At 47.6% G+C, this 21,439-nt stretch overlaps 2 protein-coding genes across 3 annotated transcripts in view; one reads left to right on the forward strand and one right to left on the reverse strand.

Moving 5' to 3' along the window:
• Positions 1-720: 720 nt before the first annotated feature.
• Positions 721-7,652, forward strand: Gemin4 (gem nuclear organelle associated protein 4). The gene is made up of 2 exons (XM_070027424.1): positions 721-767; positions 4,190-7,652. Exons 1-2 carry the CDS (start codon positions 758-760, stop codon positions 7,354-7,356), a joined length of 3,177 nt encoding a protein of 1,058 aa, XP_069883525.1. The 5' UTR covers positions 721-757; the 3' UTR covers positions 7,357-7,652.
• Positions 7,653-9,824: 2,172 nt separating this feature from the next.
• Positions 9,825-21,439, reverse strand: part of Tlcd3a (TLC domain containing 3A) — a 31,406-nt gene continuing 19,791 nt past the window's right edge. Inside the window, exons 1-5 of one of the 2 annotated variants that reach the window (XM_070027425.1) lie at positions 19,887-20,384; positions 19,380-19,463; positions 13,843-14,044; positions 11,761-11,856; positions 9,825-11,285 (exon numbers count right to left, since the gene is read on the reverse strand). In XM_070027425.1, coding sequence (XP_069883526.1) covers positions 11,016-11,285; positions 11,761-11,856; positions 13,843-14,044; positions 19,380-19,463; positions 19,887-20,008 — 774 coding nt within the window. In that variant the 5' untranslated portion in view covers positions 20,009-20,384 and the 3' untranslated portion in view covers positions 9,825-11,015. Of the gene's footprint in view, positions 11,286-11,760; positions 11,857-13,842; positions 14,045-19,379; positions 19,464-19,886; positions 20,385-21,439 lie in introns of those variants that run through there. The other variant, XM_070027426.1, reaches the window with a different exon arrangement.

Here is a 21,439-nt window from a genome sequence, read left to right on the forward strand (position 1 = left end):
GGTGCTAGAAACTGGAGGATGGAGGGACAGAATTACATAAGGCTGATATTGGGTGTTGGGAAGAAAGGGAGATTGTGGGAAGAGTTAGATGACCATCTAAAGTTGCATGGTCAACGACCAAGGTCCACTGGATTGGATCTGTCCCCACTGTATTTTCTGGGAAGGATTATCCATCCATGCTTCAAAGGTGCCTATGACCCTAGAAAATTAAGGTCGCTGCGATCCAAGGAGGCAATGCGGTATAAAGAGCGTTGAGGACGATTGTGTGCTCATCTGGGGGCTGGGTGGAAAGCGTGAGACCCGCCGACCCGCTGCAAAGAGGATGACCCCGAGTGTGGCACGGGCCAGCCGGGTGGTAGACAGCCCGGGAACGAGCATTCGGTGTGGGTGAAGTGTGCACCGGAGTTAACCAGGGGTTCCGGGCTGAGGGAGGAAGCGGCCGCCTTGACTCCCAGACGCGGGCTGTGTAAGGGAACGGTGCCGAAGGTACCTGCCCGTGCGCTGGAGGGAGGCTGGGCGCCGAGAGGGGGCGCTGTGGGCCTGGCGGCCTCGGCGCCGCGAGCTCGTTGGTGCGGAGTGCGCGTGCGCGAGGAGTGGCGGGCCGAAAGCTGCTCAGTGGAGCGGAGATTCTGGGCGGGGCCGGAGGCACGTTCCTAGGCCCCACCTCTCTCCCCGCCCATTGTGCCGTGGCGCTTGCGCGGGGCTCGCGGCCTCGGAGTGGGCGGGGCGCCCCCACGCCGCCACCAGCGTCGCCGCCATGGACCTAGGTGGGTGCCGGGCTTCCCCCTATCGCGCCTAGCAACGGGCCCTCCAAGACTGGGCGCGGCCTTCCCGCTGCGCACGCTGCTAGCGTGGGTTTGGGTGAAGGGTTTGGGTTAGGGGGAGGTTCGGGGAGTTGGGGGTGGGGGGTGGGATCCTCGGAGACTGAGACCGGGGGTCGGGAGGCCGAGCTGTGGCCGGGCAGCCCTGTGGCTCCGCGCGGCCCACTTCGGGCCGCTTCGGGCGCCTTTCCAACCCCGCGAAACCCCCGGGCGGTTGTGCAGTTGCGTGCCTGGGAAGCGGACGGGGTTTGAGCACGTGCTTGTAGGAAGGCCGCGTTCGGTGGACGCCCGCTGCCCTCACTCAAAGTGTACCAAGTTGTTCAACACATTTCCAGCCCTTCCCGCGTCTCCGCTGGGAGACGCCGAGGCCGGGCGCTGCGCCGGCTTCCTCCGGGAGAGTTCTCCTGTGTCCGGGACCGTGCCCCGCACGCAGCGCGGCTCATCGAGCTCTCGGTTGTGGCGGGAAGCATCTCGGCGGAGATAACTTTGTGAACCTGTGCAAGTTGGTGCAGAGCTCTTATAGGCGAGGTGTGGAAAAGAGAGGAGGAGTTGTGGGTAGAAATTGCCGGCGCTTTGCCCAGCCTCCTCGCCCTGCCCCGAGTGCTTTTAAAGGCAGGGTAAGACCCGGGAGGCTGTTGAGTCTTCTCAACAGCCCTGAGCCGTGTCAGTAATGAGTAGCCTGTGAAGTGTTGTGCTTCCTGTCCCCAGCCAGCTCTCAGGAGCGCAACGGCAGCACCTGGGAGCTCTGCCTCAGTGGCAGTTTGTCTCATTACCACCTTGTTCGTTGGGACACATGGAGGACATTGTGTCTGGGTCTTGTTGTTATCTCTAAAGCTGGAATCATAATCTTCAAAATATTAATTTGAAGATGAAAAGATCTTAGAGGTGTACCTTCAGTGCAATGCCTGCCAGAGTAAGCAAGCACTTGATAAGCGCTCCAACGACACCAGCTCATCGTAAGTGATAAAGCACTGGGGGTTTCCCCAGCTGTTTACTGCTTCTGCAACTTTGTCTGTGCAGGTACCGGGACTTGGGATTCTGCCTGAGTGCTGTCTCTGAGCTTTTTTGTTCAAAGTTAGCATTCATCTCTTGAGTCATGGCTCCACTTCCAGCTTTTTGGTGGTTAATTGGAGATGAGAGTCTCACAGACTTTCTTGCCCTGGCTGACTTGAAACCATGATCCTCAGATCTCAGCCTCCTGGGTAGCTAGGATTGTAGGCATGAGCCACCAGCACCCAGTGCTTCTGCATCTTTTTCAAGCAGCATGTGTGCATACTTCATATCTAGAAGGCATATGCTGGGGAGGAGGCACATATCTGCTCAGTTGAACTGATAATGCAGTAAATTCAATCTGTAGTCATGAGGGAACATTCTTGTGCTCCTGGAAAGCAGCCTGAGCCAGAAAGAAAGGCCCCTAACTCCCAGAGCATCATGATCCTGGGTAACCCACTCAACTGCTAGGGGCTAAAATGGATTGGCTTCACAAATGGATTGCCTAGAAGTGCCTGTCCTTGGTCTTTTGTGCTATAAATGGTTGTTTTCTTAGTCTCCTGAGATCAGTGTTTCTCTGCTGATTTCTTCTGACCTATGAAAATTGGAAAGAAAAAAAAATGATAAAGACAGAAAAATGATGAATCCTTTTTTTTTGGGGGGGGAGGTCCAGTCAGTCATGGGGCCTGAACTCTGATCCTGGGTGCTGTCCCTCAGCTCTTCAGCTCAAGGCTAGCACTCTACCATTTGAGCCACAGCTCCACTTCCAGCTTTTTTCTTTTTGCTTACGGGGTACTAAGGAATCGAACCCAGGCCTCAGGTATGCAAGGCAAGCACTCTACCACTGAGCCACCTTCCCAACCCCTGATAAGTGCTTTTTGATGAGTCTGTTAACTCTACCAAGCACCTTAATTGTACTAAGGCTAATAATATCCCAATATGATAATCATTATTCTCAAAACACAGAAGGTAAATAAAGTTTTTTGTTGTTGGTCATGGGGCTTGAACTCTGGGCCTGGGCGCTGTCCCTGCACTCTTCAGCTCAAGGCTAGCACTCTACCACTTGAGCCACAGCACCACATCTGACTTTTTCTGTTTATGTGGTGTTGAGGAATTGAACCCAGGGCCTCATGCATGCAAGGCAGGCACTCTACCACTGAGCCACCTTCCCAGCTCCATAAAGTTCTGATAGCTAAAAAGTAGGATTGTTAGGGGGGAAAGATGGGGAAATTAAGCTCTCAGGAATATGAGGGACTGAGAAGCATCTCTAGGCTCCAAATGAGAGAGTAAGGAAATACTTATTAAGCAGTGTTTGTGCTCTGACTTTAATTTCTTAGCCAAAGGAGACACACTTGATACAAGACCTATGTTTTTTCATGTTTATGAGCTAAGGGAAGCAAGCAAGATTCAAGTCCTCCCATCCTTGTAAGGAGGGAGCAGAAGACACCAACGGTATGACTAGCGTGTTGGTTAATCTTCAGGTTATGCCACAAAGTACGTATTCTACTCATTTATGGAAAAGGGAAATTTAGAGAAGTAATTTCTCTGTGATTGTGTCACTTTTGAATGGCAGAGCTAGGATTTAAACTTGTGTCTGATTAAACTCCCAAGATAACTTTCTTAGTTTCATAGCTCACCGAAGTAACACTTTGCTTTTTTCCTGTAGTGCAGTATTTCTTGTATCTATTCCCTGGTTCCTACCATAGATACAGAGCCTTGAGTAGCTTATCCTCTGGAGGAAGCTATGGGGTGAGTTGTAACTAAAGGCACAAAAGTGTTTGAAACCTGTTAGCAAGGCTATGAGAAAAAAGGGCAGGCAGGGCTTTGGGGCTGTGTCTTCCTTAGTCTGCATCAACACTGAGAAGCTCAATTGTCATGTCCTGTACTCCATACTGGATGGTCCCTATAGTTTGACATTTAAACCTTTCTCCCCAAACTCTTGTCATTTGCAGGCAGGTCTGGCATCTGCAGACTTTGGGTCTTTTCCTTTACATACTTCTTGAGGGATATCATTCACCTCCTTGGTTATGGTAAACCCCTCTGGGCAGGCACATTCCTGACTTTCCTCCCGAGTTTTAACCGTGCGTTCCCATTGCTGGAAGACATCTAATGTTCTACTTGACTCCGTGCTCCAAGTAACCCAAAATGAACTTGTCTTCCCTTTCAACTGTTTGGTGTCCTATTTCTAATGGTCTGTTATCCTCTCAGTTCCCAGCCTAGAGAGCTTGGAAGTCATTGTTTACTACTCACCCAAGTCCTAATGACTCTCTGCAATGGTTCTGTCTCTTCTAACTTTGATAATGACAACTAACCTATCGGCTTATCCCCCACCCCCTGCTCATCTTGAAGACCTTTCTATTTGACTTCTGTCTGTACAGGACCCTTGAATATCTGTGAAGAAATGACAATTCTGCATGGGGGCTTCTTGCTGGCCGAGCAGTTATTCCGCCCTAAAGCACTGGCGCAGTTGACCAAGTCTGACTGGGAACATGTTGGGCAGCCCATTGTGGAGGCCTTGAAGGAGATTTCCTCAGCAACAGCACATTCCCAGCCATTTGCCTGGAAGAAGAAAGCTCTGATCATCATCTGGGCCAAGATCCTTCAGCCCTACCCCGTTAGCCCTTCTGACACTGAAACCCGGTGGCAGGAGGATGTGTTCTTTTCAGTGGGTAACATGATCCCAAATATCAACCACACAGTCCTTTTTGAGCTGCTCAAATCTCTGGAAGCTTCTGGTCTCTTTATCCAACTCCTGATGGCCCTGCCCACCACCATCTGCCGCACCGAACTAGAGCACTTTTTGGAGCACATGACTGTTGACACTTCTTCCAAGGATGTGGCCTTCTTCCTAGACGTCTGGTGGGAAATGATGAAACATAAGGGCAATCAGCAAGACCCTCTGCTATCGCAGTTTACAATAATGGCTCATAAGTACTTGCCCTCTTCAGATGAGTTTTCCCATCCTCCAAAGAGATTTAAGTCAGACCCAGACGTGTGTCCCACCATGCCTCTATTGGCCATGCTGCTTAATGGACTGAAGAAAATCCAGAAGAGAATCCTGTGTCTTGGGATGAAGTGCTGTGCACTAGCCAACTTGGCCGACATGCTGACAGTATTTGCCCTTATGGACGATGATCCCCAGGAAGTGTCTGCAACCATGTATCTAGACAAACTAGCCACAGTGATCTCTGTGTGGAACTCAGACACCCAGAACCCATACCATCAGCAGGCACTGGCAGAGAAGGTAAAGGAAGCAGAGCGGGATGTCAGCCTGACCTCACTGGCCAAACTCCCCAGCGAGACCATTTTTGTTGGGTTTGAGTTCATGCACAGTCTGCTGCAGGAGTGGGGGGAGGAGCTACAGGTCATGCTCAACAGCAGTCAGGGCACCAACTACGATAGCTACCGGTTGTGTGACAGTTTGACTTCCTTCAGCCAGAACTTGAAGCTCTACCTGGATACCACCAGCTTGTCCAAGGAGGAGAGGCAAGTGGTCTCTGAGCTGGCTGAGTGTGTTAAAGACTTCCTGCAGAAAACCAGCAGGGTGTTGAACAACAAGAGCGTTGAGGACATCACAGCCTCCATCACCATGGCCATCATTGAGCAGAAGATGGACCGGCATATGGAAATGTGTTACATTTTTGCTTCTGAGAAGAAGTGGGCCTTCTCTGATGAGTGGGTGGCCTGCCTTGTTAGTAACAGGGCTCTCTTCCGAGAGCCAGACTTGGTTTTGAGGCTGCTGGAAACAGTAATGGAAGTCACCATGACCGACAGAAACATCCCCCAGTCTCAGATCAAACAGGTGATTGGCCTGATCTTAGAATGCTATACAGACCTCTCACTGCCAGACAAAAACAAAGTGCTCTCAGGTGTTCTGCACTGCTGGGGACGAAAGGGCCTCTCTGAAAGATTGCTAGATTACTTGGAGGGTTTTCAGGAAGACCTCAATACGACATTTAACCAGCTCACACAGAGTACCTCGGAGCAGGGCTTGGCTAAAGCTGTGGCCTCTGTGGCCCGTCTGGTAATACTACACCCTGAAGTCACGGTAAAGAAGATGTGCAGCATGGCTGTGATCAACCTTGGTACCCACAGGTTCCTGGCTCAGATTCTCACCGCCTTCCCTGCCCTTAGGTTCACAGAAGAGCAAGGGCCAAATTCATCCACCACATTCGTGGTGTCATGCCTCAAAGAAACCGTCTGGACAAAGTTTTCTACACCCAAGGAAGAAAAGCAATTTTTAGAACTCCTGAGCTGCCTGATGAGTCCTGTGAAGCCCCAGGGGATCCCAGTCGCTGCACTTCTGGAACCTGACGAGGTGCTGAGGGAATTTGTCCTGCCTTTCCTGATGCTGGATGTCGAAGTGGTAGACCTCAGTCTGAAGATCTTCATCCAGACCATTGAAGCCGATGCAGGCTTAGAGGAATACTGGCTCCAGACCTGTTCCCCATTCCCCATCCTCTTCAGTTTGTGCCAGCTCCTGGACAGCTTCACCAAGTACTGGCAGCTCCCTCAGGAGAAGCGGAGCCTCCCTCTAGATGGAAAGGATCTAGTGATCCGCATTCTGGAGCTCCTCTGTGCGATCGTGTTAGGCAATGCAGAGACCTTCTCCCCCGACACCTGGATCAAGTCCCTGTCCTGGCTCCACCGGAAGTTGGAGCAGCTAGACTGGACTGTGGGCCTGAGACTGAAGAATTTCTTTGAGGGCCACTTCAAATGTGAAGTGCCAGCCACACTTTTTGAGATCTGTAAGCTTTCTGAGGCAGAGTGGACCTCCCAGGCCCACCCTGGCTACGGGCCTGGGACAGGGCTGCTTGCATGGATGGAGTGCTGCTACATTTCTAGCAGCATCTCTGAGCAGATGCTCTCAGTCCTGGTGGTGGATGTGAGCAATCCTGAGGAAGTCAGATTGTTCAGCAAGGGCTTTCTGGTGGCCCTGGTGCAAGTCATGCCCTGGTGCAGCCCCCAGGAATGGCAGTGCCTTCATCAGCTGACCAGGAGACTGTTAGAGAAACAGCTCCTCCATGTCCCTTACACCCTGGAATACATTCAGTTTGTTCCACTGCTCAACCTGAAGCCCTTTGCCCAGGAGCTCCAGCTCTCTGTCCTCTTCCTGAGAGCTTTCCAGTTTCTCTGCAGCCAGAGCTGTCGTAACTGGCTTCCCATGGAAGGCTGGAGCCATGTGGTCAAACTCCTCTGTGGCAGTCTGACCAATCTCCTGGACTCAGTTAGGTTGATACAGTCGGGGGGCCCCTGGGCCCAAGGGCAAGACCAGGACCTGACGCAGGAAGCCCTGTTCGTTTATACCCAGATGTTCTGTCATGTTCTGCACATCATGGCCATGCTCCCGCAAGAGGTCTGTGAACCGCTCTACGTGTTGGCCTTAGAAATACTTACCTGCTATGAAACCCTAAGCAAGACTAACCCTTCTATTAGCTCCTTGCTCCAGAAGGTAAATGAGCAGCGCTTCTTAAAGTCTATTGCCGAGAACATTAGCCCTGAGGAACGGCGTCAAACCCTGTTGCAGAAGATCAGCAACTTCTGATCTTTATGGGGCAGAAAATAGCTTCGCTGTGGTGCTTCTGTGGACACTGGAGTTGAGAAACAAACTTTTTTGTGAAATTGTACACAGGCTAGAAGGTATATGGCAATAGCAGTAAAAGAAAATAGTTTCTTAGGTATTTATAACATACAGACTATAATAAAATTCTCTTGAATTTTATCTTCTCTTTTGAGTCTCTCTCAGCAATAAATTGGTATCAAATATACCAAGTTGTCTTTAAAACAGGCCAGGCATCATAATTCATGCCTAGAATCTTAGCATTTGGGAGGCTGAGGCAGGAGGATGTACGTTTGAAGCTAGCCTGTATTACACAGAACTGTCTCAAAAATAAATGGAAAATAAGCAAACTGAAGTGAGCCATCATTGGCTAATGCTTGTAATGTCAAGTCTGAAATCCAGATGATGGTTTGAAGCCAGCCAGGGAAGAAAAGTCCATGAGACTATTTCTGAAACCAGCAAAAAGCTAGGCTGGAGGCATGGTTCAACCCAAGCAAAAAAGTATAAAAGTCTTGTGTTTAAACCCCAGTACTAGCAAAAGGGGGGGAAAAAGCTGGGCAGAACATGTTCATAAATGAAATTCTCTGCCTTAGACCTTGACAAATGAGCCTGAGAACTATTCAAAGCAGGGAGAAAAAAAAATAAAGGATGTAGCTGGGCAACAGTGGCTTACGCATATAATCCTAGCTACTCAGGATGCTGAGATCTGAAGATCACGGTTCAAAGCTAGCCCAGGCAGGAAAGTCTGTGAGATTTTTTTTTTTTTTTGTGGGTCGTGAGGCCCGAACTCTGGGCCTGGGCGCTGTCCTTCAGCTCTTCAGCTCAAGGCTAGCGCTCTACCACGAGCCACAGTGCCACTTCCAGCTTTTTTCATTTTTGCTTATGTGGTGCTAAGGAATCGAACCCAGGACCTCAGGCATGCAAGGCAAGTGCTCTACCACTGAGCCATCTTCCCAGCCCCAGTCTGTGAGATTCTTATCTCCAATAAACCACTAGAAAACCAGAAGTGGTGCTGTGCTCAAGTGGTAGAGCACTAGCCTTGAGCTGAAGAGCTGAGGGACAGCACCCAAACCAAGTTCAAGTCCCATGACCAACAACAACAAAATTTTAAAAATATACATACATGCATACATATATACAAAGGATGTGTGTTCTTTCAGTCCTTCCAGTATTAAACTTTTTTTTTTTTTTTTTCTAACAAGGAATCAAAGGACAACAACTCCAAAAAGAGCTTTGGGCCCAGGTTCTGCTGATTGGTCTTGTGACATACACTGGAGAAGTGGATACTTTGTAGGACAGGAGGATAGAAGCAAGAAACACAATTGTTGGGTGGGGAGAGAACACCAGTAACATGAGTGTGTTCTGAGAGGAGGACTGCCAGGCAACCCTAACACTACTCAGCCCACACAGGACTAACTCCAGGGGTGGTGAACAATGGATGTGTGCTTATAGGATGGGTGTGATTACATTCTGCCTGGGGCTGAGTGGGATCGCAATGGGCTGTGCAAAAGCAGAATGAGTGTTATTACAGGACTGTTAAGAACTGGTTGGGGAGGTGTATTTTGGGAGGGAAAAGATGTACGATACATTTCCACGCCCTCATTCAAAATGGGGTGCTACTCAGGTTTACTCCCTACCCAAAGTAAATTGGCTTTGTAACTCAGGATCAGGCTTCAACCCTCCCAATGCCTAACTGGGACTCACCTATGATAAGACCTAGACCTAAAATGACCTGTGATCACTGAGCTTGAATTTAGTTCTTTTTTTTTTTTTTTTTTTTTTTTGGTCATGGGGCTTGAACTCTGGGCCTGGGCGCTGTCCCTCAGCTCTTCAGCTCAAGGCTAGCACTCTACCACTTGAGCCAGAGCTCCACTTCCAGTTTTCTAAGTGGTTTATTGGAGATGAGTCTCTTTCCTGCCTGGGCTGGCTTTGAACTGTGATCCTCAGATCTGTCTCCTGAGTAGCTAGGATTACAGGCGTGAGCCACTAGTGCCCAGCTTAATTTAGCACCTTAAATGAATTCTTGGGACCTAGAGTTAACATAAGGCAGGAGCGAGACTAAAGGTATTAGCATGCCACTATGCGAATAAACAGACCAGACTATAGCATAGGGCAGCCAGCCACACTGGGTCACAGGATGGTTCTTTTTTTGTGCTAGTCCTGGGGCTTGAACTCAGAGCTTGGGCACTGTCGGTGAGCTTCCTTTGCTCAAGGCTAGTACTCTACTACTTGAGCCACAGCACCACTTCTGGCCTTTTCTGTTTATATAGTACTGAGGAATCAAACCTAGGGCTTTCACATATGCTAAACAAGCACTCTACCACTAAGCCACATTCCTAGCCAACCTTGGATGGTTGTTGCAGGAAGTCAGTGCTGATGTATTTCACAAGATGGAAAGTTAGTGCAATTTAATGAACATGGATGACTTACAAAGATACATTGACAATAAAAGGTAAAAAATCAAAGCATATTATATTTTTTTAAATGGCACCTATTAAAGACAGTCAAAATTTGAGACATGATTGTATAATCCTTTAAAAGTTCATGGATACTGAGTTTTAAGGCACTTTTAAAATTCTAGCTTTTTTTACGACCACTTGTAAAAGTGTCTCAAAGCCTTCCCACAGGGGAAGGAATGATTAGTGTTGGCACCAAAGTATCCTACTTGCAAACATAGGGGAAGGCGTTGCTCCTGGGGACATGCTTTGGGTGGAGCCAGCTGCCCTCTTGCTCTCCAGCCTTCTGTGGCTAAATGGCAGTGCAGTCAACACAGGAATTGGCCTGGCTTAGGAGGTTCTGGGAAAAGTACTTTGTGTCATGGATGAGACATCTCACAGTTGGGAGGGCAGAAATCCATTCCCATTTTGCTTGTAAAAGATAGTACTAGCCGTGGGGTCACTCAGTGAATAGCTACTTGCCCCTGTAGTTCTGCAAAAGCATCCTATGATACGGAAATAGGGAAAGCTGGATATGAGGTTGTGCTAAAAACGGAGTAGTGTTTGTGACTGTGATAAGCTCACAGATTTGATATTTGGTCTTTTTCTTTAGCAAGTTATCCAGCTGTAAAGGTGCTGGCCTCTGCTGGCCTCCTGACCTATTCAAGTGCTTCAAGTTCCCAGCTCTGCCTTCTGATCTTCTGACTGGAAGTCAGTACACAGGAGAGTTCATTGTTGACACGATGACGTTGATGAGGCCAGGAGCCATTAACAGGCTATCTAGTAAACAAAAACTATATATCCACAATGATTTTCTCAGGCCAACACTACAAGATGATACTATTGCAAGAACCAAGTCACCACTTGCTTCTGCTGGCCTGGTATTGTGGATAGTACCCTGAGTGTTGGAAAGGTGGGTAGCCACCAAAGTTAGGTGAGACACACTTCACCCTGGTCCACTAGCCTCTACATTCCATGCTTTTACCTCAGTGCTCTTGAGATAAGGCCTAAGAACTACTCTGCTGCCAGTGGAAGTCTGGCATGGTCTAATAACTGTCACCAAGAAAAAAAAGTGCTTTTGCAAGAGGGACAGGTTAGAAAAGGGAGGTTAAGAATTTTTTTTTTTTAAATCAAATCCATCTGCCGTCCAGGGCACAATTTGGTCCATGGAATACTGAGAGGAGGAGGCACCCTGCCTCCTGGGAGCAATTAACCATTCTTTTTGGCTTGGGCAGGGTCAAAGAGCCGAGCTGCCTTCTTACACAGTAGAGAGAACCAGTAGATCTGGGGAGCCATGAGGAAGCCATTGGCCACATTGCAGTGGAAAGGGATATTGAATGGCACTTGAAACAGGCTTAGTCCCATTTGTTGGCCATAGGACCAGTACATGAAGGGGAAAAGGAGGATCCGACAAATAAGGAACGTAACCAGTGTGAGGATTCCATTCACCTTGAAGAGAAGGGTATGCTGCTGCTTGTGCTGTAAGAGGAGGAGAATGCAAGGTCAATAGAAGGATGGGACATCCTGGTAGTGTCACAATGGTAAAGGACAGGTAAAAATGTGTACGAATCACATTCCTTGGCTGTCATATTCCTTGACACCTAGACAGGCACCTAGTTTTCTGGTACTTACATAAATGATTACAAGGCATTGTGGATTTCTACACACATATGGTGTCATAGTTTTTCCAGTAGTGATGTTGAATTTGGTCTAAGCCACCCACCTGATAGAAGCAATTGATTGGAAGTAAAAGATCTGGTACTAGGGGAAAAAAATACAACCATCTATATAAAACCTGGGTTCCATCCCCACTGGCTTAGATAATGAACTAAGTCCATGGAATAGTTTTATATTCTATTCCTAGCATTAGGGAATTCCTCCAAACCTCATAATCTCCAAAGGAAAAATAGTCTATTCCCTTCTGTCCTATTTTTGCCACTTCATGGATACATGCCTGAATCAGAATTCTGCCCAATGATACAAATGGAGTGCTCAGTTCTGCTGTGAAGATGCAGCCAACAAAGAAGTCCCCAAGGTCTCCCCGGAGCTTCTGCAGATGAGTAAAGGGAAGAGAACAAAAAAAAGGAAAAGGTTAATTAATTAGTTTTCTTTTGTGCTGGTACTGGGGCTTGAACTCAGGGCCTAGTGCTTTTGCTTACCTACTTTTGCTCAGAGCCTGTGCTCTATGACATGAGCCACACCTCTACTTTTTGCTGGTTAATTTGAGATAAGTCTCCCAGATTTGTCTGTCTGGACTGGCTTTGAATTAAGATCCTTAGATCTCGGCCACCTGAGTAGCTAGGATTATAGGCATGAGCCACCGGCACCCAGCTAGAAAAAAGGTAAAGAAACCTTCCACTAAAGAAAAATTCTAACTAGGGCTATTGAAAAGGGTAACCAGGAGAGAGGCTATGATGGGAGAGGATAATATTTTAGGATACAGTTCATATTCTGCTGCTTTCATGGCAACAGCACATTGATGGTCTAATCCCCAAGCTCTAGAGGCAAAGGCAGGTATAGCTTATTGCATCACATACCAAACTTTACCTGAATTTCAATGACAGCTTGAAGGAACTCTATGGCCTTTCCTGTATCTCAGTCATGCCAGGGCACTGATCCTGTTCAGCTCAACAAAGTATGCACAATCAGGAAAGACTCTTTAAAAGATGGAATGAGGCCTACCTCTCCTTTTTCCTTTTCAAGAAAGCAATCTAGCATAGTCACTGTCACTCAGTACTACTATGGGAGGTAAGTAAGCCTCAGAGTTCCCATTTCTTCATCTATGCCACATGGCCAATAATAATTTCTAATATTTACCAATCTATGAGCTTTTAAATCAAGGAAATTACCATTTTCCTTTCTGTGATGAGCTTTTAAATTAAGGAAATTACCATTTTCCTTTCTGTGTCACCATGTTTCTTCTTTAATACATGTTACTAGTTTGGTTTTGTGCTGGTACTTTGAACTCAGGGCCTTGTGCTCTTTTTTGACTTTCTGTTCAAGGCTGGTGCTCTACCACTTGAGTTATGCCTCTAGTCTGGTGTTTTGCTAGTTAATTGGAGATTTTTCTGCCTGGATTGACGTCAAACCATAGAATCCTCTGATCTCAGGTAGCTAGAATTACAAGCTTGAACAAACTGTGCCCAACTGTGGGTGTTTTGTTTTTTGGGTTTTTTTTTTGTCAGTAGTTGGGCTTTGACTCCAGGCCTGGGCACTGTTCCTGAGTTTTTTTGCTCAAGGCTAGTACTCTACCACTTTGAGCTACAGTGCCACTTCCAGTTTTCTGGTAGTTAACTAGAGAGTCTTATGGACTTTCCTGTTCTGGCTGGCTTTGAACTGGGATCTTTAGATCTCAGCCTCTTGAGTAGCTAGGATTATAGCATAAGCTACCAGCGCTGGGCTGTGGATTTTTTTTTTTTTTCCTGTCCTGGGGCCTGAACTCTGGGCCTGGTCAATGTCCCTCAGCTCTTCAGCTCAAGGATAGTCTCTACCACTTGAGCCACAATGCCACTTCCAGCCTTTTCTTCTTATGTGGTGCTGAGGAATCAAACACAGGACCTCATGCATGCAAGGTAAGCACTCTACCACTGAGCCACCTTCCTAGCCCTGTGGGAGGATTTTTAATGGGCAAATTGATCTAGAGAGAATTATGAGTTATGTGCTCTGTGAGAGAGTGTTTTTGTGAGTACTAGACAGTACACTCAACAGTACTCTCTGGCAGTGTCACACTGTTTCACATTCTAGTTGTATTTTATATTTTACATTATATTAAACTAAAGACAGAACCTTTGACAAATGTTAAGGAATCACAGAGCCAGAGGATTGCTAAAAATTGTTGATAAGGATCAAGAATGTCACGCATGTGATGATTTTCCTCCATTATTTGCAGGGGGACTGAACTGCTGAGGCACCTGGTACAGGAGAGTACAGTAAAAACAGGGAGGGAGTGGGGTACTTGACTACTAAATAAAGGCCAACACATGCAGATCACCAGGAGAAAACGAGTGACCAAGACCACTGTCTTGCAAGGCCATACCTGTGCAACTGGCACCAAGATTAACAGAATGACTACATGGTGAGTGATCATGAGGCGGTTTTGACTCAGGAAGTTTCGAAAAATGAGGGTGCATCTGAGGTTCTGGTCGCTGGTTCGGCACCACTCACAAAGGTACATGGCCCAAATGTCATAAACCATGTATGGAATTAGAAACCAGACATATTCTCGGGCAAGCCAGTGCCTGAAAAAAAGCATAGGAATGGTCCATGAAATACTTGTGGTTATCAATTATGAAAGCTAAAACCCAATCCCTTCTCAAACACATTCCCCTCAGTGTTGTAGTTAATCAGTTCTTGACCCCAAACTTTTCACAATGAAGATGCTGGGACTGAAAGAAAAGTGGACAACTTTATCTAAATTACAAGGTGAATTCATGTGTGTGAAAGGCAGAAAGGAATTCACTGTTCCTGTCTTTTTAAGTAGTTGCTATGAAAATTTTATCTCTAATACATTTTTAGCATTTTGTGATATAAGGTGACTTTGATGGGGAGGTAAGTTTATAAATAACTCAACAGCCCCACCAAGAAATTAGTTAGAAGGTGTTCCAAATACAAATCCAATCTTTCCAGTTTAGCTCCTCAATTGCTCAACAGTTGGGAATTTACTAACTAAACTCTTGAATGCATGAGCTTTCTTCTGCATCTGTACACAACCCCATTCCAGATAGTTTCTGCGAAGCAGGCCTGGCCACTTTCTTCATATACTACAGCTAACCTCAATTTCTTTTGTTAAGAAAAATATTTCTGATGATGAACCTGAAGTTCAAGGATCACATTATAGCAATTAGATAGAAGACTGCCTGGGACAAGAGTTAGCAATTATGGATGCAATTGAATCAAGACTTGCTGAGTCAAAATGATACATTATTGATTGACCTACACTAGATTAGAATGTCTATGAAGATAATACACATCCTTCCCAAAAACTAAACATCTATTATATAAAGAAACAGCTAAATTGAAATTATGTACTATGCTGGGAAGCTTTAGATTCCCAATGTAAATTTTTATGGAACTTCCATATATTAGGTAGAGGAAACTAATTTTATAGTTCTCAAACGACCTCACCAAGGAAATCACCCACTGTGCTTGTGAAAGATCCACTTCTCTAGGATTCTAAAGTGAATGCCTTGGGCCTCAAATCTGCACTCTGGCTTTACCCAGTGATCTAAGGAGGCAGGCAACACTGGGAATACAGTAGGTATCACTGGAGTTTTTGTTCCTGAATAACTCCACCCTCACCACAACATAACTACACAATATACAATGAAACAGAGGCAAACAAATAGCAATGCATATTGAATACACTTGTGATTATTATTATTATTATTTATTATTATTTTTTGCTGGTCCTGGGTCCTGAACTCTGGGCCTGGGCACTGTCCCTCAGCTCTTCAGCTCAAAGCTAGCGCTCTACCACTTGAGCCACAGCGCTACTTCTGGCTTTTTCTGCTTATGTGGTGCTGAGGAATCGAACTCAGGGCCTCATGCATGCTAGGCAAGCACTCTACCACTGAGCCACCTTCCCAGCCCCTATTTTTTTTCTTTTTTGGTCAGTCGTGGGGCTTGAACTCTGGGCCTGGGTGCTGTCCCTGAGTTCTTCAGCTCAAGGCGAGTGCTCTACTACTTGAGCCACAGTGCCACTTTTCTGGAGATAAGAGTCTCATGACTTTTCTGCCCAGACTGGCTTTGACCACAATCCTCAGATCATAGCCTCCTGAGTAGTTAGGATTACAGGTGTGAGCCATGGGCACCCAGCCACACTAGTAGTTATTAGCCTAGTCCCATTTGACTAGTTATGGTCTTAATCGCTTTCTTAAAGTAATTCCAAGTAAACTTAACAGCAAAGAGCTACTAAATGATTGGCTGAAATATACTGGCCACTCCTCTAGAGTGGAACCTAGGGTTTAACTATTTTGTACCCAGTACCAATTCAGTAAAATCTAAAATTAGTGACTCGGGTAGAATTTTCAAAAGGTTTATTAATAAGAAATGTAGATTGCCGGGCGCTGGTGGCTCACGCCTGTAATCCTAGCTACTCAGGAGGCTGAGATCTGAGGATCGCGGTTCAAAGCCAGCCCGGGCAGGAGAGACCGTGAGACTCCTATCTCCAATTAACCACCAGAAAACCGGAAGTGGCGCTGTAGCTCAAGTGGTAGAGCGCTCGCCTTGAGCTGAAGAGCTGAGGGACAGCGCCCAGGCCCAGAGTTCAAGCCCCACGACCGATAAAAAAAAAAAAAAAAGAAATGTAGATTACAGTGTTAACTAGTAATAGTCTATGACTTAACTTTCTTGAAGACACTAATCCTCGTTTTACTTTCCTGACAGAGTTATTGTGAGAGTTAAAAAACTAAAACTAGGAAGTGGCACTGTGGCTCAAGTGGTAGAGCGCTTGTCTTGAGCTGATGGGCTGAGGGACAGTGACCAGGCCCAGAGTTCAAGACCCACGACTGACAAAAAAACCTAAAAGGCAGGAGGCATGGTTCACTGGTATAGCATCTGCTGTACACATGCTGTAGAGAAGAAACAAAACCAAAAACCTGAAAGGCCAGGTACTGATGCTGGTGGCTCATGCTTGTAATCCTACCTACTCAGGAGGCTGAGATCTAGGGACCTCAGCTTGAAGGCAGTGCAAACAAAAAAGTCCATGAGACACATCTTCAATTAGCCAATAAAAAGCCAGAAGCAAACTGGGTACCACTGGCAGATGCCCGTAATCCTAGCTACTCAGGAGGCTAAGATCTGAGGATCATGGTTCAAAGCCAACCAGGGCAAGAAGGCCCATGAAACTCATCTCCAATAAACTACTCAGAAAAACCAGAAGTGATTTTGTGGCTCTACAGCAGAGTGTTAGCCTTGAGCACTGGAAGCTCAGGAACAGTGCCCAGGCCCAGTGTCCAAGCACCAGGACCAGCACACACACACAAAAAAAATGCTAGAAGTGGAGGTGTGGCTCAAGTGGTAGAGTGCTAGCCTTGGGTAGAAAAAGATGCAAGAGCTTGAGGCCCTGAGTTTAAGCGTATTGGCACAAACAAACAAAAAGCCCTGAAAGGATGAAAGTACTTTTAAATTATAAGAAGTACTATCTAAATATAAATGCTTCAATTAAGGAAACTGCCTAGAGCTATGACTTAAGTGTCTGTACCACTAGAAGAAGCTAATGAAATCCTTGGCCCTCTACCATGTTCATCCTAAAATCTGGGTAATTTATACATATCCCCTCCCATCTGTATATTCTATTTAAAGTATAAAATAGGAAGGCATGTAATAGAAAAATATTTGGGTGTGCCATCTGAAAGTCCCTAGGTGCTCTTTGTGCATCTCTGTAGACCCATGCATAGGTAGAACAGAAATGTGATGTCTATCTCTGCTTTGCAACCAAACGATATAAGATATGAAGATACATGGAAGAAGGAATCTGAAGGTCAAACAGGTTTGCTACCCCAGCCCCTACCTCAAGCCACTAAAACACCCAGGTTCTGAGGACAAAAACAGCCATGATGTTATGAACTGTAAGTTAACCATGTCTGAACATCTTGTCCTGAAATGCAGAGCAGATGCTCAGGGTTTGCCTCATTAACTCAAACTAGGGCTGTGGGGTCACATTTGTCTTCATTTCCTCTTAGCAGAAGATGGTTCCAAGTTTAATCTAACACACTGCATAGTGAGAGAGCTCACTGCAGGGCCAGAAAGTGTTCAATTAAAATAAAATTTGAGCTGGGTGCAGGTGATTCATCCCTATAATCCTTGCTATTCAGGAGGCTGAGAACTGAGGATATTGGTTCAAAGCCAGCATGGGTAAGTCAATAATACTCTTACCTCCAAATAACCACCAAAAAGCCACAAGTGGAACTGTGGTTCAAATGGTAGAGTACTAGTTTTGAGCTAAAAAGTTCAGGGACAGTGTCCAGTACCTGAGTTCAAGTCCCAGGAAAGGCACATATGTGTGTGAATGAGCATGTGTACACACACAATACTTGGGACTGGGAAGTGGCTCACACTGTAGAGAGCAGGGGCCCAGAAATCAGTCCCTAGTACTGTATAAATAAATAAATAAATGAAATGAAATGAAAATTGAACCCAGCCATGTAAGTGCTGTTAGCCTTTGGTTTATGCAATCAAAGTCACTAAGCCCATCTTCTCTTAAGCCCGATAATTATAAAACAGATTTACAGAGACATAAGCATACAGATAGTGGCAACACACTATAATGCAACAGGCACCCTAATGAGGCTCTCCTTACTCCTATCTTAACAGTGAGAAGCAGGACATGGCAGAATTGACATAAGAGTTAAAAAAAAGGCTGCTCAACTTTATCTGCATATCAATCACCTGGAAGGTAAGAGTAGTTCAAATATGTTAGGAAAAAATGACAAAAATAAAAATGCCACCGGGTGCGGGTGGCTCACGCCTGTAATCCTAGCTACTCAGGAGGTTGAGATCTGAGGATCGAGGTTCAAAGTCAGCCAGGGCAGGAAAGTCCGTGAAACTCTTTATCTCCAATAAACCACCAGAAAACCGGAAGTGGTGCTGTAGCTCAAGTGGTAGAACACTCACCTTGAGCTGAAGAGCTGAGGGACAGTGCTCAGGCCCAGAGTTCAAGCCCCATGGCAGACCAAAATAAATAAATAAAATAAAAAAAATGCCAACACCACTAAGTTGTAAATATTAAACAAAACAGAATATTCTTCTCTTAATTTCTTGCACTAAACCTGCAGACAGATGCACATTTCCTAACCTGCTTCTGTCCTGAGCTCTAATACACATACCAGTCAGTTTTCTGAAGGCACAAGAAACCTCTTACGAGGTTTAGCAAAGCCAAAGGACAAACAGGAGCAAGAAAAAGGGGACAGAGTGGCTCTGATCAAAGAGGGCTGGGCTCCTGCTATAATTACACTGTACATATCTCTGCTAGTGAATGTTCCAGAGTGATAACATTACAAGAAAGAAAATCCCTACTCCCAGTTGTAAATAAAATTTCACACTTATAAAGAACCTGAAGCCAGGTGCCAAGTGCCTCATGAAAATAATTCTCAGGAGGCTGAAATCTGAGATAGATAGAGGTTCAAAGCCAGCCCAGGTAGGAAAATCCATGAGAATCTTATCTATAATTAACCACCAAAAAGCTGAAAGTGGAGCTGTGGTTCAATTCGTAGAGCACAAACCATGATTTTAAAAAAAGCTAAAGCCCAGGCCCCAGGTCAAGACCCAGTACCCCCTTCCCTCCCCATCCCCTGAATTTGGATCAGCCTTGCACTACCACCCTAAGGCAGACTCACAGGCCTGCTCTCTAGCACCTCTTCACTTTCCTTTCTCCTAATCTGGTGGTGCTTAAAAGCAGCAAGGGACAAAGGAAACCACTGCTGAGGATGCCTAAGTTTCCCCCAATTGATCAGTCATTTACCTAACAGCACGAGAAGGAACTAGTAGTACCTGTGAGCCGCTAATATGCGAAACCTTCACAAAAGCTCCTCAGCCCTGTTATTTGTATTTCTTCCACCAGGGATGGGATGTTACCTGTCTGAGATCACGTTGCTGCAGGAGCGGACGATAAGGATCCCTGACCCGGTGGCCAGCACAGCCTGCACTGAAGAAACCACCCTAACGTGGACAGAGAAAGGAAAGAGGGCGCTCAGTCCAGGACTGCAGACAGCACAAAGCCGATTTGAACCTGACTCCATCGAACCCAGGAAAGTGAGTAGGGAGGCTGCCCCGCCCCGACCCCGGAGCAGCTGGCACAAGTAGGGTGCAGGCTCGGGAAGATGCACACGCCCTTTCCTCCCCATCCTGCCTCTCCAGCACCCTCCCCCCGCCGCCCCCCCCCCCCGTCCCTCGTTCCTCCACGCCAAGGGTCTCTGGGAAGCTCTGGCCAGCACGGCCGAGAGGGGCTGGGAGACCAGGGAGGCGGCCCCCTCGCTTCCTGTCGCCCCCCTTTTCCGCCCTCAGCCCAGCGCAGGCCTGGGCCCCGGGCGGCCGCACGGGCGGCGGGACGGAGACAGCCGCGCCTGGCTCCGCGCGCGGTACCTGGTACCGATCATCACGCAGTCGGAGAAGGTCCATTCGGGCCGCGAGCGGCGTAGCGCCCAGGTGCTGAGCGCGAAGAGCCCCGGGAAGAAGAGCGAGCCCGAGGCCAGCGTCAGCAGCATGGGTGCTCCCGGTCCGGCCGCCTCGCTCGGCGCCGCTTGGCGTGGCTCAGGTCGGCTCCGCACCGCGCGGCGACGGGCGACGGGCGCGGCCCGCCCGTCCCTATTTCTAACCTCCGCCCCGCCCCGGCCCGGCTCGGCCCAAGCGACTCGGCACCGCGGGGCCCTGGCCGCCCGCCCGCGGCTCCCCGCGTGACCAGGCGCGCCCGCCTTGATAGGCGCGGGCCCGCCGGCCGGGGCGGAGTCTCGCCGCGGCCGCCCCTGACTCCGAGAGCTCCCGGGGTTCCTCCGCCGGTTCTGCCCGAGTTGGTGGGCGCTGCGCGTAGGTCGAGGCCGAGGCCGGAGGGCCGGGGCTCCCAAGACTTCTGTTCCGTCACCGCGGACCCCTCCCCTCTGCCACACCCTGGGCGAAGGGGGCTGCTAGCTGGGGTCAGGGCGGCTCCGCCCGGACCCCTCAGCTAAGGTGGGGCGGACCCTCGGTGCTCAGCACTGCTGGTGATCGCGGCCCGCGCGCGAGCCTTCTCGCCATGAACCAGGCAAGAAGTGGACGACAGGTGGGCTTGTGCTTGGCTGCCCATCTGGCCCCATCTGCCTACGTATTGCTTCCAGATGGGAGACCTCAGGAATGGTCTTCCTGCCTGTCCAAGATGCCTCCTCCACACCCACCAACTCCTGCAGTGTCTCCAGAAAGCACAAACTTCTGTCCAGATTCCAGCAGTTCTCCCTCTATACTGTGTGCACCTTCTTGCCTCTTAGCTTTGGGTCTAGAAAGTACTCGGTGTCTCGTCTTGTTGACAAGTTCTCTGGCCAGACTCCCTAAACTTGAATGAACTGGAAACTACTTCATTTCCACTTAGCATCAATCACACGGGCTGGTTTCTCTCTCAGCTTCTATCTTCCTCCCCTAACTAATGTACAACTCATAGCAGGGTGCCTGTGGGTCATGCCTGTAATCCTAGCTACTCAGGAGGCTGAGATCTGAGGATCATAGGTCAAAGCCAGGCTAAGCAAGTAAGTCCATGAGACATATCTCCAATGAATCATAAGAAAACAGCAAGTGGCGCAGTGGCTCAAAGTGGTAGAGCCCTAGCCTTGAGCTGAAGAGCTGAGGGACAGCGCCCAAGCCCAGAGTTCAAGCCCCACAACCGACAAAAATAATTACATAAAAAAACAACTCATGTATACCTACTACCATCAAAAGGTACTACTGGCCTCTTCAAATCACCAGCATGCAAAAAGCTGACTCAAGTCCTACTCAAAGGCTTTGTCTGGAGTAGTTGGACTCAGCCATCTTGAGCCAATATTTCCTCATTTGTGAATTGAGGAGGAGGCTGGATAACAAACTCTTCAAGGCTCTTCCAGTTCTAAATTTTGTCCATTCTCCAACCTCTAAAATTCAACACCAGTAAAAAACAAATAACATGGCAGCTACTG

This window comes from Dipodomys merriami, unplaced genomic scaffold (genome assembly GCF_024711535.1).
Source record: "Dipodomys merriami isolate MVZ:Mamm:240054 unplaced genomic scaffold, mDipMer1.0.p SCAF_19, whole genome shotgun sequence".
NCBI classification, from domain to species: domain Eukaryota; kingdom Metazoa; phylum Chordata; class Mammalia; order Rodentia; family Heteromyidae; genus Dipodomys; species Dipodomys merriami.